Source organism: Polyodon spathula, chromosome 2, assembly GCF_017654505.1.
Source record: "Polyodon spathula isolate WHYD16114869_AA chromosome 2, ASM1765450v1, whole genome shotgun sequence".
NCBI classification, from domain to species: Eukaryota; Metazoa; Chordata; class Actinopteri; order Acipenseriformes; family Polyodontidae; genus Polyodon; species Polyodon spathula.
In genome coordinates this window covers 99,813,357-99,834,620 of record NC_054535.1, presented here as the reverse complement: position 1 = coordinate 99,834,620, position 21,264 = coordinate 99,813,357, and the positions used below count along the sequence as shown (strand labels likewise).

Sequence of the window (21,264 nt, the reverse complement as noted above, 5' to 3'; positions counted from 1 at the left end):
CTCGTAATTTTATTGGATGCAGAGCTCCAGAAAAAAGGGGAGACGGAAGGGGGGGGGGGAAGATGTGACGTGTTATACTATACTATGACCACATGCATGACAAAAATAGTCAAAAAATAACCAAACCACCAAAGACAACATTTACCCGCTAGAAGCTTTCAAAACAAGACAAATGTGGCTGGAAAACCGCAGCACTGATCTAGGGGGAGTAGCTTACAAGTCACATGCGAGACGCATGCATCACCTGTGTTCAATGTACAAATAAAATGTGAATTTGTATAATTTGTTTCAGAAAAATCAATATTTTAATTGGCGTTCCGTTAAGATGTAGGACTACACCACTGTAAGTAAGGTTGGTGGCACCTGGTATTTTACTGGTTATTGTATTGACTGATGAATATCGTAACATACCGGTACATCAGTATTATCACATCCCCCTACTGTCCAGTCTACCCAACCAGTAATCTACCTAAAGAAATCGGTCCGTAACCAAACTAAGCACTTAAATAAACATTTTAAGGTGTCACATATTTCCTTACACTTCTAAAACAGAAAATAAAGGACTGTGACTGGAGTATATCGACACATGCTGTGGCTTATCCATCAGATGCAGAGTGCTGAAATTCAGTAATGGCACAGAATAAGCCATCAGGAACACAAAGACTCAATAAAAGGAAAGGCTGACAGGCGACAGTGTGGAAGCATGTATGAAATGAGTATTAACACCACAGAGTGACACGGTCCTGTCCCTTTTTTTCAACAGCACCCCCGATGGGCACTTTTACTGCATCAATGTGTTTCTTGTGGCTTATTCTGTGCCACTACCAACATTCAGCGTTACAGGTTAGCAATACAGGCAACAACGTGTGGCTATACCCCAAGCCAACAGACTTCATACCATATGCAAATACTTGCATGTGTATTCCTGAAAAAGTGAGAGAGACGACAATGTTTACAAAAGTATGTTTTTAATGCAGTGCTAGAGGAGAAAGCAGAGTCCCATACCGGTTCAACTACCTCCACATTTCTGACAGACTGGTCCGGGGCCATCACTGGCCAGTCTGACAGCTCCAAGTAACCCGAGGCTTTGGTGTTAAGGGTGTGAGACAATGTGCCAAGCTGGAAACGATCCCTATCTAATAAAAGGGGGGAAACGTATGCAATATTAAACAACAGGAACCCAGTGTCACAGAGTGCAATCTTAATCAAGGCCTGAGGTAATTGGCACGGAATTCTCTCAAATGTCAGAGGCTCCTAATAGGTCAAAAAACTGATTTAAGCCCATAGATTACAATAATCTTCCCCATAATGGTCAATAAAAAACCTAATCAGTCAGTATGTTTAGAGGTGTTGCTCTGAAATGTCGCTTCTCTAAAAATGACTTTACTGTGAATATTAAGAATGACAGCGCAGTTAAACATTCTGCATGCATGTCCTGGCACAAACCCATCCAGAATTTTAATGTTTTGTTTTTTTTGTTGTTTTTTTTTCCTGCAAACAGACCTTGCCTTTACAGTGTTTAAGAGGACGATTTTGAAATTGTGAGAATTAACCTTGCAAATTATATATATATATATATATTTTTTTTTTTAAAGCTAATTCAGCAGAAGCTCAGAACCCAGGTGATCTTCTAAGCAAGATGTCACATTAAATACAGTAGAGGGTCTACTGCACTGTCCAAAGGTGTCACATATCTACTGCATACTCTCTAAATACAATTAGTGTATCTGAAATCTGAGAGACTTGTGTGACCAAGTACAACTAAAAAAGCAATGACTATTTTAAATACTAAAGTAGTTTAGTTAAAACCTTCATTTTAAACATAATGTATAGACCTTTAGTTTTCCAGGAATTCTGCATTTAAAAAAGACCACATTAAACTTCACATATGACTGGTAGACTAGTGATCTGTTCATTTAAATTTGTCTCTGCCTGTACATTATCCAGTTTGATATCTTAGTTTTCGAAAAATACAGACACACACACAGAATAAACGTATACTTTTAAAATGACACCAGAAAAGGAGAAAACACAAAACTGATTATCTTCGATACTGTATACATTTTAAAATCCCACCTTCAGAGGCATGGAATGGCATCACTTCCCCTTGCAGTCTTTATTATACTGAGTTAACACAATAATAAAATATGAATTGGAAGTACTTTGCTGGATGAAAAGAAGATTGTAATTCATAATCTTGAGTAGTTTCCTTCCAAGACTGGGGACAATTAAGCATTCTTTTATATTTTATTTTATATTTTGCATTAAACTTTACGGCTCTTTACCTTTAAATGGAGACTCGAGCACCGGCGCTGGCTTCGAGGCCAGGAAGATTTTCTTTGCATACTTGCTTAGGGCTCCGCTTTTCTCATTGGGGACAATCAGCTGCCTAATAAATCTTGTACGGTCTCTAATGTCATAGTTTGGATCGTATTTGCCTAGATTTAATATATACTGTGTAAGCAATTTTGTCTGGTGGAGGAAAAAAACAAAAGAAAACAAGTTATTTATTATTATTGATAACTACTGAATAAACAGATTTAAAGCAGTAATAAAAACAAATGGTTATGGCAAACAAATGTTGCCCTGTAGGGAATTGCTGGTTCCAAAGCAGCAAATCGAATTCTGAAGCCAAGACACATGTCCTCTTCTGCATTGAGTAGGTGAATGCTGAGTGCTGAGAAGCAGGCATGTGCTAGATTATTAAACTGCTGAAGTGGAAAGAAAGGCATCATTAAAAAATAATCATATATGGCAAAGCCACTGAAGGGTCTACGTGACGATAATGAATGTAGAAATACAACTAAAAACACGGCCCTCAAAACTTAATCAGAAAAATATGCAGGACATCAAAACATCAGATGGTATTACAGGGCTGGCAAAGTGCTCGAGTAGAGGTGTGTTTTATGAAGAGATACTGTCCCCAGCATGGGCAGTGTCCACACTCGGATCGCACTCAGTTACTTTACCCTGAATTATGACCCATTAAGTCAGACACATGAATCACTGAACTGTATTACCGCAAATTATTTGCAGTGTATTTAGCTGTTACTTCCTCATCGAGGCACGATGCTGATGCCCTCGGCAAACCAGGATAAGTGACTTCACACCAGCTTTTCTCCTGTTTATAGCCTCTGCTAATGCTGGTCATTTATTTATGAAGAGAAAAAAAGAGTTATTATCCAACAGCAGAATTACACCACATGAATTCTATTTTCCTTTGCAGGTCCAATAGACCAACTCCCGTGATCTACTCATCACAGCCTATTTACATTATAGAATCTTCTTGTGTGCATGTTGTGTGTGTGTATGTGTGTTTGAATATACTGGTACAGGATGGATCCAGAGAGATACAGCATCAAATTCTGAGCAACGCTTTTGGGGGTAGGGAAAGTGGTGATCATTTTATTAATATAGGTTATATGAACTGTAGCATTTCAGATGTCTGCACTAATGAATAAAAACTCTGAGATGTCAGAATTTTTTCATCTCTATTTTTTATTCTTTATTCATTGACCTCCATAGTCAATGTATACAGAGATGAAGACATTCTGACATATTGATTACTGTGAGGTCAACGCACCTGATTGGTAGAACTTGAATAGAGGTTTAAATGAACTGCAATGGTATACTGTATATAGAAATATGTTCTATAAAATAGCATGCCATTTTTTTTTTTCAATAAAATCATTTAAATATTTTTAAATGCAAATGCAGACTTCTTGCTATGGCATTACTATAACTTTATAAAATATACAAGACTAGTTGGCGCACCATTTAAATGGAGTCTGCTGTAACACAACACTGCAGTAAGGCAGGTACAGTAAGTGCAGTGCTGAATTTGCTTTACAATGCAGCACAGAGAAGCACTTCAGTTGGAACTTTTCCCAAAAGTAAATTAAAAGCAGAACACAGATCACAAATTTGTTAACCGTGGAACACAGATCGTAGAAATCGGTTTACAGTGGAACACAGTCATTTGAAAGGTAAAAGCAGTCCTGATTTTAGATGTTGACATGGTGGCGTATGAGGCTGAATTTATTGCAGCTGCTCACTGCGCTGTTTTCTCTGCACGTATTGGCCAGTGCCATTTCAGCAACACCTTTTACTGACTTGTTGCCGAATATCTTCCCTTACCTGTTTGGCATTGGTAAGGTACAGTTTAGCTGCCAGGTTCAATGTCTGCAGCTTCACAATCTCTTCTTCACAGGTAAAAGCCTTTGCCATTTTTCTCAATACATCAGGTGCTATCTTTGGGACTCGTTCACAATATTCACCAATCAGCCAGACGATGCTGGCTCTAGCCATTGGCACCTATTAATAAAATCATATATTGTAAAAAGAGAGAAGCTTTTGAATATCTATTGCTGCGTTTTTTTTTTTTTTTTAAAGAAATATAAAGAAATATAAAAACTAAAATCAGAGAACCAATGAAAAAATGCAAATTATCACCTTGATGTTATCTAAAATAACTAATATATGATCAGGACTTAAATGTACAAAATATTAATTTGTATTTAAAACCTTTTGCTTTTATAGCCTAGTACAGTACATTGCTTTATCCCTTTCCATCAGCTTTAAAATAGTTTCTGTAATTTTGACAGAAACAAAAACGTGACCTTGTTAAAAACTTTTTCACTGCAAAGGCAGCCGAACAGTTGATCCTGCTGCTTCTGTGTTGAAGGTTATACAGAAAACATCTCCAAGCTCCATTTTAATTGGGATAACAAAACAGCTCTACCCCTCCACACATTTGTATACTGAGAAGATATTAACACATTATACAACACTGAAATAATAAATATACGGTAATCTCTGAATTAAACAAATAGCTCTGTGTTTTTCTATGGTAGATATGTGGTTTCATCAGAAAGACATTCCATCTGAATTAATTGTATCATCCTTCACTGAACTATTAATACTTACAGCAATATTATCCAAAAGTTTTGCCATGTGTTTTATGATATCACTGTGCTGCGTTGGTTGTGTCTGCAGCAGTTTTTTAATGACTACCACACTTTCTGCCACAACAGTCTCTGTTGAAAAAAAGTAGAATCAAGTTTATTTCAAACACAGCCCTGCATACAGTACAAGTCAGATATAACACATGTCCCTTTAAGAATAAAGCAAAAAGTAGTTTCGGTTTTGGGTTCAGGGGATAATCAGTTGAGAAGGATTATCCTTTGTTTTATACTGTACATGCAGATGGGAATATACAACTAAAAAAATGAAAAAGATTGAAAAGGTTATTTACATTCTTAGTGTTTTCAAAAGTGTGTTTCATATTTGGAGAGAATGTCTGTCGTCGTTACTGGGTTTGACCCACACTCAAGCAAGCAAACCAACTGCTTTTCAATTGGATTTTGGATCTTGGTTCTACTTGACTCAGCCTAGTTCCACGTTGTGGTAAAAGGATGACGGATGTGAAGACTATAAGGACACTCATTGGTATTTATTAATATAGTGTTTATAAAAAAACATGACTAATCTCTCTGCATTATCATGGCATTCGAAATTCAAATATTGATTTAGTTATTTTTGTACAGATCACAGTAACCAGTGATTCAACTAAGCTGTAAAAAGAAACAGAGAAGCTCAGGGGTAGACTACACACACACACACACTGCAATTGGACTTGCACAGATGCAGCTGTTAATATATCTGTTAAAACAGGGCAGTTTGTAAAGGAATCAGACCTAAAGTAGCGAATCGAGTAATTGTTGAACACAGAAAACGGGCACAGTGCTACATTGTTCTAATCTGTGCCATTAAAAGAAAAATAAACCTCAACCTCTTGCTATACTTGGCTGCTTGAAGAGCAATGTATGGTTCACTTGTCATTACATGAACATCACACTGTTCAGTTAGCTGCAAGCAGCCACCTAACCATGGAGCACTTGAGAACTTTTTACAATTAGAGCGTGCTTCTCTGCCTCATTTCACCTAAGAACTAAAAGGATGAAGTCTCAATAGCAAACTCAACAACATCACTAATTGCTGCTGGATTTACGGTAACAAAAGAGGATATTATTGCAGCCCCACTGCCAGACATGACGCATGCTGCAGTCTGGTTATTACGGGAGGGCGCATTCAATTTTGGTCCCCAGGTTACAAAAGGACATTGTGGCTTTGAACTGAGACGACCAAAGCGCAAATAGACTTATCCCAGGACTAAAAAGTATGAGTATTCAGGACAGTTTGAGGAAACTGAATCGATCAATCAGTTTATTTTGATATACCACTCTTCATGGCAAGCCATCCCAAAGTGATTTACAAAACAAGCACAAATTAAACTAGACTATCAAAAACATGAATTACAACAATTACAAACACAAATAATTAAAATATAAAATGTCTATTTTCCATAAGCTTGGAAACAACAGTAGTTTTTTTTTAATAGAGACTTAAATTCCTCCAGAGTGTTGGAGTTTCTGACAACTGGAGGCAGGGAATTCCAGAGGGAATCGCTAACCGTCCAAATGGAATGGTCATCAACTTAAAACTTGAAGAGCGTACTTGACGTCTACTATATTTTTTTTTTATCATAAAAACGGGTCAACAAAGTTAACCCTAGCAATATTTCATCAATGCACAGTACAGCACAACACAAGGCCAGAGAACACAGATGGAAGCTCAGTGCAGACAAACAGGCTCAGGTCAGAGAGAAGGCATCACTGTAACAGAAGATTGGAGAGTGTAGGGGTTGGGTTACTACATGCAATCAGACTGGATGTGAAAAGCAGTTCACCAGCACAGCACTGGACAGAGCATAACCATCACCATTTATCCTGACTGCACAGTGTCTGTTTCCTTTCTTTAACTGCATACTGCTTTACATTTTGCTTTAAAGTTGGCTTTTCAGTAAGGCCCTGTGTAGATTTAAAACAAAACTGTGATAAATGAAAAAGCAAAAAGCATAATCCAATTTCCATTATTATGACAAGACAGAGTGCATTAGCCTGCTAACAGCACCCTCTGCAGGTGTACTCTCCCAATGCAGTTGCAAGATGGCAATGGCTAACAACTCTGCATTTGTGACGAAAAAATGACAAATTTAGAAAGGGGGGACAATTTCATAACAAAGGAAATTTATTATTTCCCATGTTCAAAGTGAATTCATCTCTATCAAAAATAAAAAGTGCCCACCCCTTCTACTCCTGTCTTGAAATATAAACAAGCCGAGCAAGTACCACTGCACTGGGCCTGCCTTTCCAGCAGGTGTCACTACTTCACAGGAAGGAGAGCTGGGGTCTCCTGCAGCACTGCACTGGGCTATGAGAACCCAGTGCTTCTCTCAGAGAGACTAACACACCTAGAAGTGAAACACAATTGCTTTTTGTTATCCTAGGGCAATTTTTCTGAGAAGTAACTTTGTACTTCAACATCACCTGTCCAGTTGTGCTTTGGCACTACACAGAGCTTGAATTATTTTGGTGCACATACCGTCTCTGTTTGAAAGCAGGAGCACTAGACCGTTCAGGCACGTATCAGTCACTTCAGAGATGTTTGTTGCACACCTTCCAATGGCTTGAATTGTAGCAGCAGCAAACTGCTTATCTTGACTCTTTACATAAGTCTAGGAGAGAGCATTGTTATTAATGGGAGGACTGAACAAAACGTCTACATTTTATACATATGACGAAGATTGCCTGTAATATGGTTTCTTCGTAGAATGATGAGCTCCACACACCGAGCAAACTCCCAGTCTCCATGTTGCTTGGGTCAGGAGAAAAGCCGATCTCTTTCCCAGGGATCCCAGCTATAATCCTTTTTTAGCACCAGTTATTGCCCCGCCTCTATAAAGCCCCCTCCCTGGAGTATCGATGTCCAAATTTCCAAACCAAACTCAAAGAGGGAAACCAAAAAGAAAAACCAAGAGGAGAGTGGGATACAGGTGTGTGGAGTTCATCATTCAACGAAGAAACCATATTACAGGTAATCTTCGTCTTACCTCATATGATGAACTCCACACACCAAGTGAACGTTACCATAGGAAATGACAAAGGGTGGTAGGTTAGATTTGTGCCCACAGCCACAGATAGTACTGAGTGAGCAAAGGTTGGCTGAGAAGAAAACACATTTAAGTTACAAGGCCCACGTAGCTGCATTGCAAATGTCTTGAATTGGGAAAGATTTTAATTGTGCCCATGTGTAGTAGCTACCCCTCTCACTGAGTGGGCTTTTACAGGTCCTCGAGCTGGATTCTTGTCCAGGTTATAACAGAACTCAATGCAAGATGTTATCCACGTAGAGATTGCCTGTTTAGAGACAGGTTTGCCTTGAGCTTGTGAGTTAAAAGCTACATAAAGCTGCCCTGTTAGACTTTTTTTGATAGTCCTATGAATATAGAAATTCAGTGATCTTCAGACATCAATTAAGTGCTGTCTGGCCTCTGATTTTGATTTGATGTTACTGCCACCAAGAATGCGGTCTTCCATGTCCAGAATTTCTGGTCGCACGTTGCCATGGATTCAAACGGTGGTTCCATGAGTGTATTCAGTACTAGATTGACGTTCCATTGTGGAATGATATGTTTCTTAGGGGACCTTAAGTGGTTAACCCCTCTGAGAAATCTAACAGTAAAATACTAGATATTGCAGCAATGTGCACTGTGATGGAGGATGGTAGATTTATATCTGTGCGGTACAAAGATTTTGAGTTGCATCAAAGAACTGGTACAAAGACCTCCGACACTCTGCCTGTATACAGTTGCCTCCCTACTAAGACGGTATCTTTAAGAAGGTATCAATCTTCTCTTTTTTTTTTTTTTTTATAAAACAAAAAAGAATATAAGTACGTACAAAGCCAAGCATACGCAAGAGAAATTTGAACATCAATACTCCAGGACAGGGGGGTGAGGGCTTTATAGTGGAGGGACAAATACAGGTGCCAAAAAGGATTACATGAAGGATCTCTGGGAAAGTGATCGGCTTTTCTCCTGACCCAAGTCACTCAGTGTGTGGAGCCTCAGTGTAGTAGGAATTCATCTTATTAGATATATATATATATATATATATATATATATATATATATATATATATATATATATATATATATATATACATATATATATAGGTGTGTGTGTGTGTGTGTATATATATATATATATATATTATTCACAACATAAATCAAGTGTAACAAAACATTACTGCCAAAATTTAAAAAAATAAATAAAGTGTGATCCACCCATGTACTTTCTGTACTTTAAGGTCATTGTGATAAAGGAGTTAGCACTGCTGTTTACTGTCTAGCAACAGTGGCTCCTTTCCAATGCTTGCTAAAGCAGAATGTAACACTGCAGAGAACAAGTGACACAAGATGGTTCAATTGTCAACCAGTTCTGTTCTGTAGCCTAACAGCCAACTCGTCTTGTACCAGGGCAATGGGAATATCCTTCTACAGACCTGTCATCATCTGTGTTAGTTCTATTTTCACCGTTTACAGGATTCCCAGCGGGGGGAGGGGGAGTAGATTGCTAATTATAAGAAGTGCACTGAAATCTGCTCTGGCTAAATGTTTTGCATCACCCTATAGAATGAACTCATTCTGCTTCACAACGTTGAAAGAAACCTGCTGAATAATGTCACGCTAACATTGAATTACACACCGCTTTGTAGTTTTCCTATATACTTGGGGGGGGGGGGGTGAGCGGGTAAGACACACATTTAAAAAAAAAAAAAGTGACATTAGGAAATCCAACATGAAATACTATTACTACTGCTATGACTTCCAGTAGGCTTTTGCAAGTTCATCTGATTACATGATGATGGATAAAATATTTAAATTACGTTTAGGTTTTTTTTTTTTTGTCTCAGCCCTTAAAATTAAAATTATGCTAAACTTTTGCTCACAGCTGTAGATGGAAGCAAGGAAACCCCAGTATGTTTTCTCTTTCAGTGAGGAAATCAAAGCAGGAGTGGATGAAGACCCCCCAGGGTTGTATTTCATTGGCCTAAACAGTGGCGGATAATTGAAATATGAACCTTTGTGTACTAAGGTTATGAAAATCAAACCGTGTATGCGAGTCACTTCAGTATATTTGTCAGTAGAAACGTGAAAAAATGTCAGAAGGATTCTATTTCATTTAAAACCCTTACTTACCTGAAACTCCCGGAGGACTGTAGAGATATTAGCTCCATTGGCCAGGTTAGTCAGTATCTCCAGCTGGGAAGAACAAGCATGATCAGCAACAGACAACAGAATCCATTTAACAGCCATGTTTCAGTCACAAGATTCAAATAATTGGGAAGAACTGCCAAAAATCTCTATAAAAAACAATGTCTTCACAAATATTTTAACATACCCCTTGATATTAAGAACAAAAACACAAATCCAGTTGCTAGTACACTAGGTTTGTTAAAATTGAGTAGTACTTATATATGTAATTATTTCATGTTTAATTGATACTGTAGTCCAATCCAAACTTCCAATATCCTAATATTGATTTCCTTTTGGTCAATACCTGTATATATTATTCACATATGCAGATCCATTCTAAATTTGTAAAAGCACATGTCATGCTATCATGGTAAATGACTCTGCTGTAATAGTAGTAGTAGTATTATCATCACCAGAACAATTACCTTTAGTGTCTTGATGTGTGTTGGATCAGTTGATCTCACATAGAAACTTTTCAGATATGGCTCAAACATGCCCTTGGGGCAAGAAAAAAATACATTAAATAGAATACACACAAACAAATGTAAACTTACAGGACAGTAGCCAACTTCAGCTAATGCCTTCATTTTGTCAGCTGTCAAAATCGCCTTACCTTTCTCTGAATAGACATTGTTGCAATGTTCTGCAGCACAATAAATTGCACCTCTCTGTAGAAAACACAACACAAATTGATGTATTGTAGTTTGAAAATATGCATGCACAAACATTTTAAACCTAGCTCATAATATACTACTGGTAGTTAGGATGCACTTGGACAAACATTTTCTTCTTTAAGAAACTCTACTGAAAATGTACATTTCTGTCATATTAAAATGAAAGAATGAAAACAAATTAAACAATTTAGATAATTAAGAAAATAAGTGTGTTTGTACACAACCTCCAGACAAAATAATGTTGAGTCTACAAGAGCACAGTCAAGACAAGAGCAGCTCTTGCTTCTGACTACAGTACATGCAATGTATTAATTTAAATCTCTAATCTCTCTACAATATGCATTTTAAATGCAAGTTTAAATAGCAAATCCTATTGTAACTGCTTGATGTTGCCTTGGTCCTTATAAAGAAGTTACCAACTTTCACAGGCTCTCTTAGTTACAGTTAGCATCTTGGACTTTCCAATATGCATGAATGTAACCGTTTTTATATATTTGCATAGCTTATAAAATCCATATTTCCAATTAGAAAAATCAGTCACCTGCCAAAAAATGAAATATTAACATCAAACAATACTGAATTTTATTTGTAAACATCCACAGACCTGCTAGCTCTGCAGACGGGATTGTTTGTTTGGCCTTTGCACTGGTAATTACCCTTACTCAAAACAAAGCTGGATTGAACTGTGATTGAGTGATTTACACTGCAGTGCAGGTTTGGTACCTGTGGCTTCGAAGTAATCGCACTAATGACTTGGTGACGAGGCTCACTTCAGACCTGGGAGCTAAATGCCAGTAAAGCTGAGCAACAGCCATCACAACCTGCAGAACAAAAAAGACACATATAGAAAAGTCCCATTCGATATATAATTGTAGCAATACTCTACACCAAACACCAAGTAGAATGTTTACATTAAAAATAAACTGAAATAGGACAAAAACATCTGTTTTAAATGTATTTATCATATCAATTTTATTGAGTATTTATAAAGTGGTATTCATTTTCTTATAACAGCAAAGATCTTTTAAATTTACTTTATGGTTATAAAATATTTTCTTTCTTTGCTTGTTAAATAGTCCTGTCCTTGAAACCCAACTGTGCTGCTTCACCTCCAGGATCCTGTATGTCTATGTGGTAAATGCTACTTTCTTAAACCAAGTAAATGCTACTTTCTTAAACAAATGATAATGATTCTTCATTGTGTGTACAAATTGAGAATAGATTGTCATAACCGAACACTGACCAGAATACTATGTGGGGTTAGGAATTCATGTTTTTTAAACATTAAATGGCCCTATTTTAAAACAAGTGCAAATGCAAATACTAACTATATGTTTTATAAAACCATCAAGAAACTGTTTAGATGCAAGTAGAAAAAGTTAGTCTTCTTCAGAGTAGTTTCTCTGTAGTATTACAACGTATTTCTCCTTCAAAATTGACTTAAAGACTTTCTATACCACAGCGAATCAGTTTTTTTCAGTCTTTTTTAAAAAAAAATAATTTCCTATTAAATAACTGTTCTAAACTTTTGTTAGTCGTCCTTCACATATTTTAAGCAAGCATGTCAGAGACATTCCTCCCCACCCATGACGCAGATGTGTACCCAAGACTCAATGGCATGTGCGAAAGTATATCCAGACCATGTTCCATCACAATTAAGATACATACGGATGGAGAGACAAGCAGAGAAACAACTTCAATGCACCCTGATTAAAAAAAAAAAAAAATTCAAGAACATTCTGTGAAGGCAATGTAAAATATTTCAAACTTACAGCTGTGTTTCTACTCTGCAACAAAGGCTTGGTGTTCCTCAGAAGCAATCGGTGGTCTGGGTCCATCACATAGGGCTTGGATGTAGGCTCACTTTTGTTGTTCCTCTCATCATCTGAACCGTAGAAGGCTTGTTCACAATTCTCTTCAAATATTTCATCCTAGAACAAATGCACATTTACTGTATTATATTATACATTTAGGATCTGTTGAACAAAAAGGAAAGCCTTCCCAGAGGCTTGATGTAGTGCAAGAACACACTGCACCCTAGACTGCATATGTATAAAACTTGCATTCTGATTATACCTACAAGTGCTAAACCAAAGGAAAACTAATATAGTTAGCCTAATGTGTGAACCTAATTGTCTTCCCAAAGACCAACACAAAAGAGCAATTCACAGTGATAAACATTATCACAATATATTTTTGTAAAACATAACTCCAACAATTTTCAGGGGAAAACATATTACAGAAATATGTAAATAAAACTGCTCCTATTTAATAAAAAAAAATACTCTGTTTAATATGACATCTGTAAATTTAATTGACAGCAAATGTGAAAAGAGGATATCTAGCCTAAAAATATTCACTCGCCTCGCAATGATTTGTTTTTAAACCATTAGAACCCCTTTTCTTTCACATCACCTCTTTTACAACCTCATACAAAATGTATTTCCTAACAACTTTCTTTTTTTTATGGTCACAGAACTCTGCAGCACCACTTAGTGCATTAGCCACACATTGAGATGACAGCAAGCCATCAAACAACACTCAGGAACATACTGCACTTTACAAAACCCACAAACATAAATAACCTTCTATTAGTGACAAGATGTGAATCATCCACATTAACCCATAAAACAATGCACTCTTCGAGTAAACACATTGCCCATGCATTCATCATTTATCCTGGCCTGCCCTTTGCATTCTACCACAAACACCTTTTCTATGACTGCACTTGGGTCAGGGGTCTTTTTTGTGTAGGTTTTTTTTTTCTTTTTCTACTACAAAAGCTTTTTTTTCATTTTTATATAAAGCACTGTACTACTGCTGTTAAACATACTGAGACCTATTTATTTAATCCACAGGTACTTTAAATGTATAATGTCATGAAATTCCACCAGCTGTTGGACGTGTTAAAATTACACTTTAAAATATAAATTTCTAATAAAGCATAATGCCAACCCATATTTCAGAAATAAGCCCACTGCTATATTTGCAAAAACAACAAATCAGTTCAAATTGCTAAGAATGTTGATGGCTTGCCACAGGTAATAATCACAATCATTCTTTACATCTGTTCCCAATGAAACTATTTATTTATAGCATGCATCATTCTGCTCTCTGTATGGGCTTTAAAAAAAAAAAAGCAATTTTTTGTGCAACACAGAAAAATAAAAATAATGCCACGATTGCTCTGTAATCATTAGAATGTAGGTAGCTCTCGCTTCACAGAGGTTGGCATGACTGCAGTCTTCATCTTTGACAGGTGTTTTGCATCTAACCCATCTATTTCATTTTCTTGCCCGTATGCTGGCCTTCCATCTTAACATGTGGAGCTGTTTTACAGAAAAAAACATGTGGCACCTGAAGGAGACCGATTCCAATTTTTACTCATACATTAAAAACAGTCACCGGTAGAAAAACAAAAACAACGTACATAAAAGATATTAATTGCAGCTGCCCAAAAATCAACACAACTTGAAACTTTAAACAGAAAGTGCAACACAGCATGTTGACCCTAGAGTCTAGTGGTAGAAGACTGCAGAGCATGGACTCGGAGCTAAAGTCCACTGTGGCTGAACACAGTGGAAATAAATCAGTCAAACCAGGTAATAACTGGAAGATGATCAGTTTCAAATGATCCAACCTTTCTCCAGACACCAATATAAACAAGCAGTTGGCAAAAGGAGTTTTATTTAAATCTTGAATTCCTCACTACCAACAACAAACCCACATCCCATCTGCAATTTGGAAAGGGGGAAAATGATTTGGTCATTTATATTGGCGATTGTTTTAAAAACAACAAACAGTCAAATTAATTTAAAAATGAAACTGCAAATATGCATTTTTACCAAGCTCTTGCATTTATTAACCTAAAAGATTTAATTTCCATTTTTCCTGCATCAGCTTTATTTATAAATGCCGTGCCCTATAAATATGCTGTTATTTTCTTCTACTCAAGCACCCTCTCAACAAATCTTCTCATTAATATGTAAATTTAAAGTCAATCGGTCTTCTCCCTGACAGCGCTATGAATTCCTAGTGCACTGTGTAATCAGCTTTGACTCGGCATCCACTATTTATCATAAAATGTCAGTTTAGAAAAATTACGGGAAATATACTGCAAATGATGCGAATGCTTTCTGGTAGCTCTCCATTTAATTGTTCCTCAAATCGTAGATTTATATCCTTAGAGGCTAAATAGTGCTCCATAAACAATTCATATTTTATACAAATAAATGAGAAATCCATTCTGCCAAGTGACACATTATATAGCTTGATGTTGCATTAAGCGAACAGTAAAAACATGGGCTATTGGGCAAGCATAAATTAGGAGTCGTTTCTTCTGCCAAAGTATGCACACTGTATTTGCATCCCATACTGTAGCACTTCAGAAACTTTTTATTTTTTTATTTTTAAAAATGCACGTTTTACATGTATCACACTGACAAATGTATATTCTATTCATAGTGGCAATAAATTAGATTTTGCGATGCATAGTGCCAGATAATGATTTGGCTAATTCACGGATGAACTGTATCAAGTAGAGCTTTCAAAAGGAAAAGGTTTCTCTATTGACATATAAGTCTGTATACAACAATACATGTTCTACACATTTCATTTGCACTTTGCAATGCTTGTCCTGTATTTATTTAATTACTGCTCATGACTTATGACAATAAAAATAGACAGAGGCTAACTTTACTTCTGCTTAGATCCACTTACTGAATTGAAAAACAAAACCAAAACGAAGACACAAAATCATTCTACTCAAAACTATTTCTTATTTTCAAATACAAAAATCATACCTTTTTTTTTTTTAAATAAATTAAAATTTACCTTTTCGCGTCTCAATTTCTGTTCTATAAAATTAGCTGTAATTAAATTTTCATAATTCATATAACCCATTCGTTAAAATGCTGTGCGTCAGGGTGACAACCGGGATAAAATGTTTATTTGGTTAGTTCATCCTATACTAGATTGTTTTCATCATGAGGAAGGCGGAGACCAATGAAAACCTGTGTCTGCCTGTGACAGTGGTAGCCTATGATACTGGACGAAGGTAGAGAGAGCTCCAATCCAAGCTAATCAGAGCCAGCCTGTGATACTGGACGAGGTCAGAGAGAGCTCCATTCCATGCTAATCACAGCCAGACCTTTAATACTGGACGAAGGTAGAGAGAGCTCCAGTCCATGCTAATCAAAGCCAGACCTTTAATACTGGACGAAGGTAGAGAGAGCTCCAGTCCATGCTAATCAAAGCCAGCCTGCGATACTGGACGAGGGCAGAGAGAGCTCCAATCCATGTTAATCAGAGCCACCCTGCGATACTGGATGAGGTCAGAGAGAGCTCCATTCCATGCTAATCACAGCCAGACCTTTAATACTGGACAAGGGCAGAGAGAGCTCCAATCCATGCTAATCAAAGCCAGCCTGTGATACTGGACAAGGGCAGAGAGAGCTCCAATCCATGCTAATCACAGCCAGCCCTTTGATTCTTTCTCAAAAACAAGTAATTATAAGATAAATCTTTTGTAGCAAAGGTTTTGCTTTTGTGGATGAGGAAAAAAAAGTTAAGAAAAATATGTCTACAATTATTTATTTCAGCAATGTCTTTGCAAAACTCAAAAAATTCTAATTCAAAAGCATTTATATCCTGACAAGGAAAATGAAAATAGCAGCTAGTTGAGGCACCTTTAGCAACAATAACCTCTTTTAAATGATTCAGATATTTGTCAATGAGCTTTTGGCATGATTCTTTTGTGATTTTTGACCATTCTTCCACACGAAATTGTTCCAGTTCATTCAAATTCTGAGGACTACTCTTGTACACAGCCTTCTTCAACTCATACCAAAGATGCTCAATCAGATATAGATCGGGACTTTGACTAGGCCATTCCAGAACCTTGATTTTATTCTTCTTTAACCATTCTGAAGCAGTCATACTGGAATGTCCAGTTGCGCTTTAAACAAAGTTTTGTAGCGGAGGGTTTCGGATGATTGGCCAATATCTTCTGGTATGCGTAATTGGTATTACCATGGGACCTGATTTACAAGGAACACGGTAATCCTCCTTGTGCCATTAGAGGAAAAACAGCCCTAGGAGAGGAAGAGTAACGTAACGACTATCAGCGTGACCAAATAGCTAGATTTTTGTTTCATCACTCCACAAAACCTTTGACCAGAACTCATATCCATCCTTCAAATGCTGTCTTGTAAACTTCAAGCGATTGTCCTTATGATGGTTTCCTAAGAGTGGCTTTTTCCTTGGCCTGCATCCATTGAGACCTTCACCATGCGATACTCGACCTGTGGTTGAAATGGAAACCCCAGTCCCACTTGCAGCCAGTTCACTTTGAATATCTTTGGCAGTCAATCTCAGATTGTTATTAACCTTCCTCACAATTCTACTTGTTCTTGGTGAAAGAACCTTCCTTCTCCCAGACCGAGGGAGCGTTGTGACAGTACCATGAGTCTTGTACTTCTTGATAATAGAAATAATAGTTGAAAATGGGATACTCAAATGCTTGGAAAACTTCTTGTATCCTTCTCCAGCTTTAAGACAATAAATCATTTTCTGCTTAAGGTCTTCAGATAGCTCTTTATTTTTTCCCATGACGACTTATTGGTAATGACAGCAATCCTCCTATGCCTAACCCTTTTATACTCTCTAAGAATGTTCACCTACAATCAAGCGTTTTCTAGACTTTCCTAGAATTAGGTTCTGCATTATCATATTGAAATTTCTAGCAACTTGTAGACAATACTATCATAGCATCAAAGAGTATGAATACTTTTTAATTAGCACTTTTGGAGTTTTACAAAAAAAAAAATGCTTAAATAACTGTAGACATCTATTTCACAAAAGCAAAACTTTTGCTACAAAAGATTTTTCCTAAAATTCTTTATTTTTGAGAAATTTCTAGAAATTATATATTTCCATTGGGGTGCGTAATCTTTTGACTACAACTGTATAGCGGAAAAGGGGGGTTTGTCTTTGCAACGCTTCAGAACCCTTAACACTGTCTTGTGTAAAATGAAGCACTCTCACAACAGATGAAATGAAAACAGGATGGTGCATATGTATTTATACAGTGAGCAAAACAAAATAAACAAAACAAAAGCTTAACTCCTCCAAGGAGTGCTTAGCTACCCACTAACTCTAACTAGTTCTAGCTAATAAAACCGGACGGCTAAGCCGTTTACAAGTCATAGACACACACACACACACACACACACACACACACACACACACACACACACACACTTCTCCAAGTATCACAATACCTTTCAACGTCTACACACAGGTCTCTACCCAGGCATTAACCTTAACACAGATAACCCCTCCATGTGCTGCCCTGCTTATATAAAAACAGCCACAAAACACCAATTTATCAGTAGCAGGACATTCTGGCCTGTAATTGGTTAAAACATCACCATAGGAGCAGAGGTGCTGGAACATTTTTTATAGAGGGGGTGCTGATAGCCATTGAACAAAACTGTAACCCCTGTACATGATGGAAGCCATGCAAAGCTGGGGGTGCTGCCGCTGTGCTGTGACTGGTTCACACCCCTTTTCAAAGGAACACCTCCACTTCAACAACAAGATAAAATGACTGAATGATGAACTGCTGTGACTTAAACAATGAATTACAAGACATACTACAAAAGAAAGAAAAAAACTTGCTGTATGAACTTAAAAAACATTTTCTATGTTATTCTATGTTGTTTAGTTATTTACTTATGCTGTGTTGGAACATTTTATTTAGATGTAAATTAACTGTTGGTCTTAGAATACAACTCACAGAATGGGTTAAAGATTAAGTCAGATTCTGGTTAAATTCCTACTTAGACAGCAAGTTCTAAACTGAGCACTGTATTTTGTTCTTAACAATAAGATAGATAGATAGATAGATAGATAGATAGATAGATAGATAGATAGATAGATAGATAAAAAAAAAAAAAAAGTTTAAGTATTTTGGGGATAACTACTGTTGCAAGTTCACTGCACTGTAATTTGTTCTCATCTATTTCTGTGCTGTCCTTACCTGTGAAGCTTCGTGGCTGGCTTTAAGGAGACAGAGAGCGTGTATTAACTTAAATAATAATAACAATAATAATAATAATAACAATAATAATAAACCAAAGATTCCTAATTCCTCTGAATCTGGGGTAAGAGAGCTCAAGTGAATGTTTGAGGTATCGCAGCAGCACTCACCTGCTTCCAGGGGCTCAGGAACTGCGTGCGTGCGTATCTGGTGAGCATGTTGATGATAAGTACTTGTCCCCACTCCTCCACATCCACCAGCACGTTGCAGAGTTTCCGGTAATTCTTGTGAATCAGATCTATCCGATCAGGACACACTTCCTCAAATGCCATTACAACACTCCCAGCAACCAGCTGTGTGGCAAAAGAAAAGAAAAAAACAAAGTGAAACAAAAAGGTACGTTAGCCGAATGTGTATGTTAATAACCTAAAGTAACAGGCAAACTACCATTAATAAACTAGCTGTCAAACTAAATTATTACAGTACCCCTACAGCAGATCTAGATTAATTATGAATACATGTACAGGAGCAACACTGAAGACCCGCACAAAATTTAACAGCATGGTGAAGCAACTCAGAGCGGAAAACACCAAATTGATCGGCAACTTGTATCTTATTCAGGTTTTTTTTTAAAGCTTGAAAAATTTCCAACTTTTTGTATCAAAGGAGAAACAGCGGTACGTTTCGCTGTTTGTTCACATGCAATTTTGTAGCGATGAGGTGCACTTGTGTGGATCAGAATAAATGAGACAATAATAAATTAAAAGACTGAATAAACTAATCAGTGTTCCTCAAGACACATCTCACAATGAGCAGTCAGTTTTGAAAAGATTAAATAAACTATTTTAAGTCTGATGCGCATTATCAGGTTGTGAAGTAAATTGCTATCTGTGCCAAAAAGTGTTCTTTTTTGAGCGAAGTTTCTGTTCCTTTAGGCGGTGCACTTATAATGGGAAAGAAAAGTTCACCACAAGGGTGTTCTCTTAACCAAAGTGTTCTCTTAGCTGGTGTTCCAATGCGCAGACACTACTGCAGTCTTTTGTTTTGTTTTTTAATGACGGGGAAGGTTGTGTAGTGAAACTACAGTGAACTATATATATATAATATATATATATATATCATATATATATATATATATATATATATATATATATATATATATATATATATATTTTTTTTTTTTTCAATCAGGTAATGCTTAACTTTTTGGAAGCTTCAAAGCAAACAAAACCTTATTTTCTCTGCAAGAATCACATGATTTAAAAGTATAGTCATGATTTAAAAAGTAATACGGGGTACCAAATATTAATTACATTGGCTTACAATATCCTCTGATTTAATATTTTTCATTTTAATTCTATAGTACATTTATCAGCCTCTCAGCTGAAATTGAAAACGAGCCTCTGACTATTTTCCATATAGATATGCCTTTGTGATTAGAATAAACATGTTTTGATATTGAACATCAATTATTTTAAATGCATGCTCCATTTTAATGCTTCTGTATACCATTTAGTTTTTTTCAGCCTCCAGCGACAAGAGGCAATTAAAGCAAAACACTGTATAAAAATGACAATTTCTGAAAATGATCAGATGCGCTGAAGTTTGCATTTTCAGTTATTTTTTGGCTCCTGTCTGACATTAGGTTTATTAATATGCAACCAACATTACGCTTGGAAGAAAGAAGCCTGGAATATAGTTTTCTTATTATAATAGACTTGCTTCTGGCCCTATGGGAATTGTATGTATTACAATTGTATCTGCATAAACGTGAACTTGCATGTATTGACTCCAGTCCTGTTCCGATACCTGCGGAGCACAGCAAGAGCACTCGCAATTTTGAATGCAGCAAATTTGACAAACAAGAACTGCACAACAAGCAATTATTACCATTATTTTTATTGATAAAGAAACTTAAGTCTTGTAACTTTGTCTCCTTCAACGTTCAAACATTCAGTATTTTGCATCAGAAAAACAAATCCTATTGTTTTTTGGTTGGTACTTTTCTTCAGTCTTTTTTATTTTATTCTACGAAGTGAGAAGTTAACCCAAATCTCTTCTGATCTTACGCTGCCAATATCTCTAGAATCCATTCTGCAAACACACAGCACAGTGAAATAAGGTTTGCAGTCACTAAAATAGTTCATTTACTGTTCTATGATTTTAAATTTAAATGCAATGATATCTGAAATCTGTACAATGTGAACATCAGTGAAAGAAACTGGTGGGAATTAACATGAATGTGACAACAAATATACACTAACTAACAGCCTATTCTCTATAAACCTGTCACTACTACTTTTAAACTACACAGGCTTAACTTGTGTTCATCCGTGAATTACCAGACTGATGAAGCCACGCAAGCAGGTAGATAAGCAGGCATAAATCCAT

At 36.6% G+C, this 21,264-nt stretch overlaps 1 protein-coding gene across 3 annotated transcripts in view; it reads right to left on the bottom strand.

Annotated features, from left to right (window-relative positions):
• LOC121305193 (AP-3 complex subunit beta-1-like) overlaps positions 1-21,264 on the bottom strand; it is a 110,272-nt gene that overhangs the window by 61,043 nt on the left and 27,965 nt on the right. For all 3 annotated transcript variants that reach the window (XM_041236746.1, XM_041236753.1, XM_041236738.1), the window contains exons 7-17: positions 19,044-19,226; positions 12,605-12,763; positions 11,556-11,653; positions 10,772-10,826; positions 10,584-10,655; positions 10,102-10,164; positions 7,444-7,576; positions 4,927-5,036; positions 4,138-4,314; positions 2,286-2,472; positions 1,006-1,136 (exon numbers count right to left, since the gene is read on the bottom strand). In XM_041236746.1, the coding sequence (XP_041092680.1) occupies positions 1,006-1,136; positions 2,286-2,472; positions 4,138-4,314; positions 4,927-5,036; positions 7,444-7,576; positions 10,102-10,164; positions 10,584-10,655; positions 10,772-10,826; positions 11,556-11,653; positions 12,605-12,763; positions 19,044-19,226 (1,368 nt within the window). The remainder of the gene's footprint in view (positions 1-1,005; positions 1,137-2,285; positions 2,473-4,137; positions 4,315-4,926; positions 5,037-7,443; positions 7,577-10,101; positions 10,165-10,583; positions 10,656-10,771; positions 10,827-11,555; positions 11,654-12,604; positions 12,764-19,043; positions 19,227-21,264) is intronic.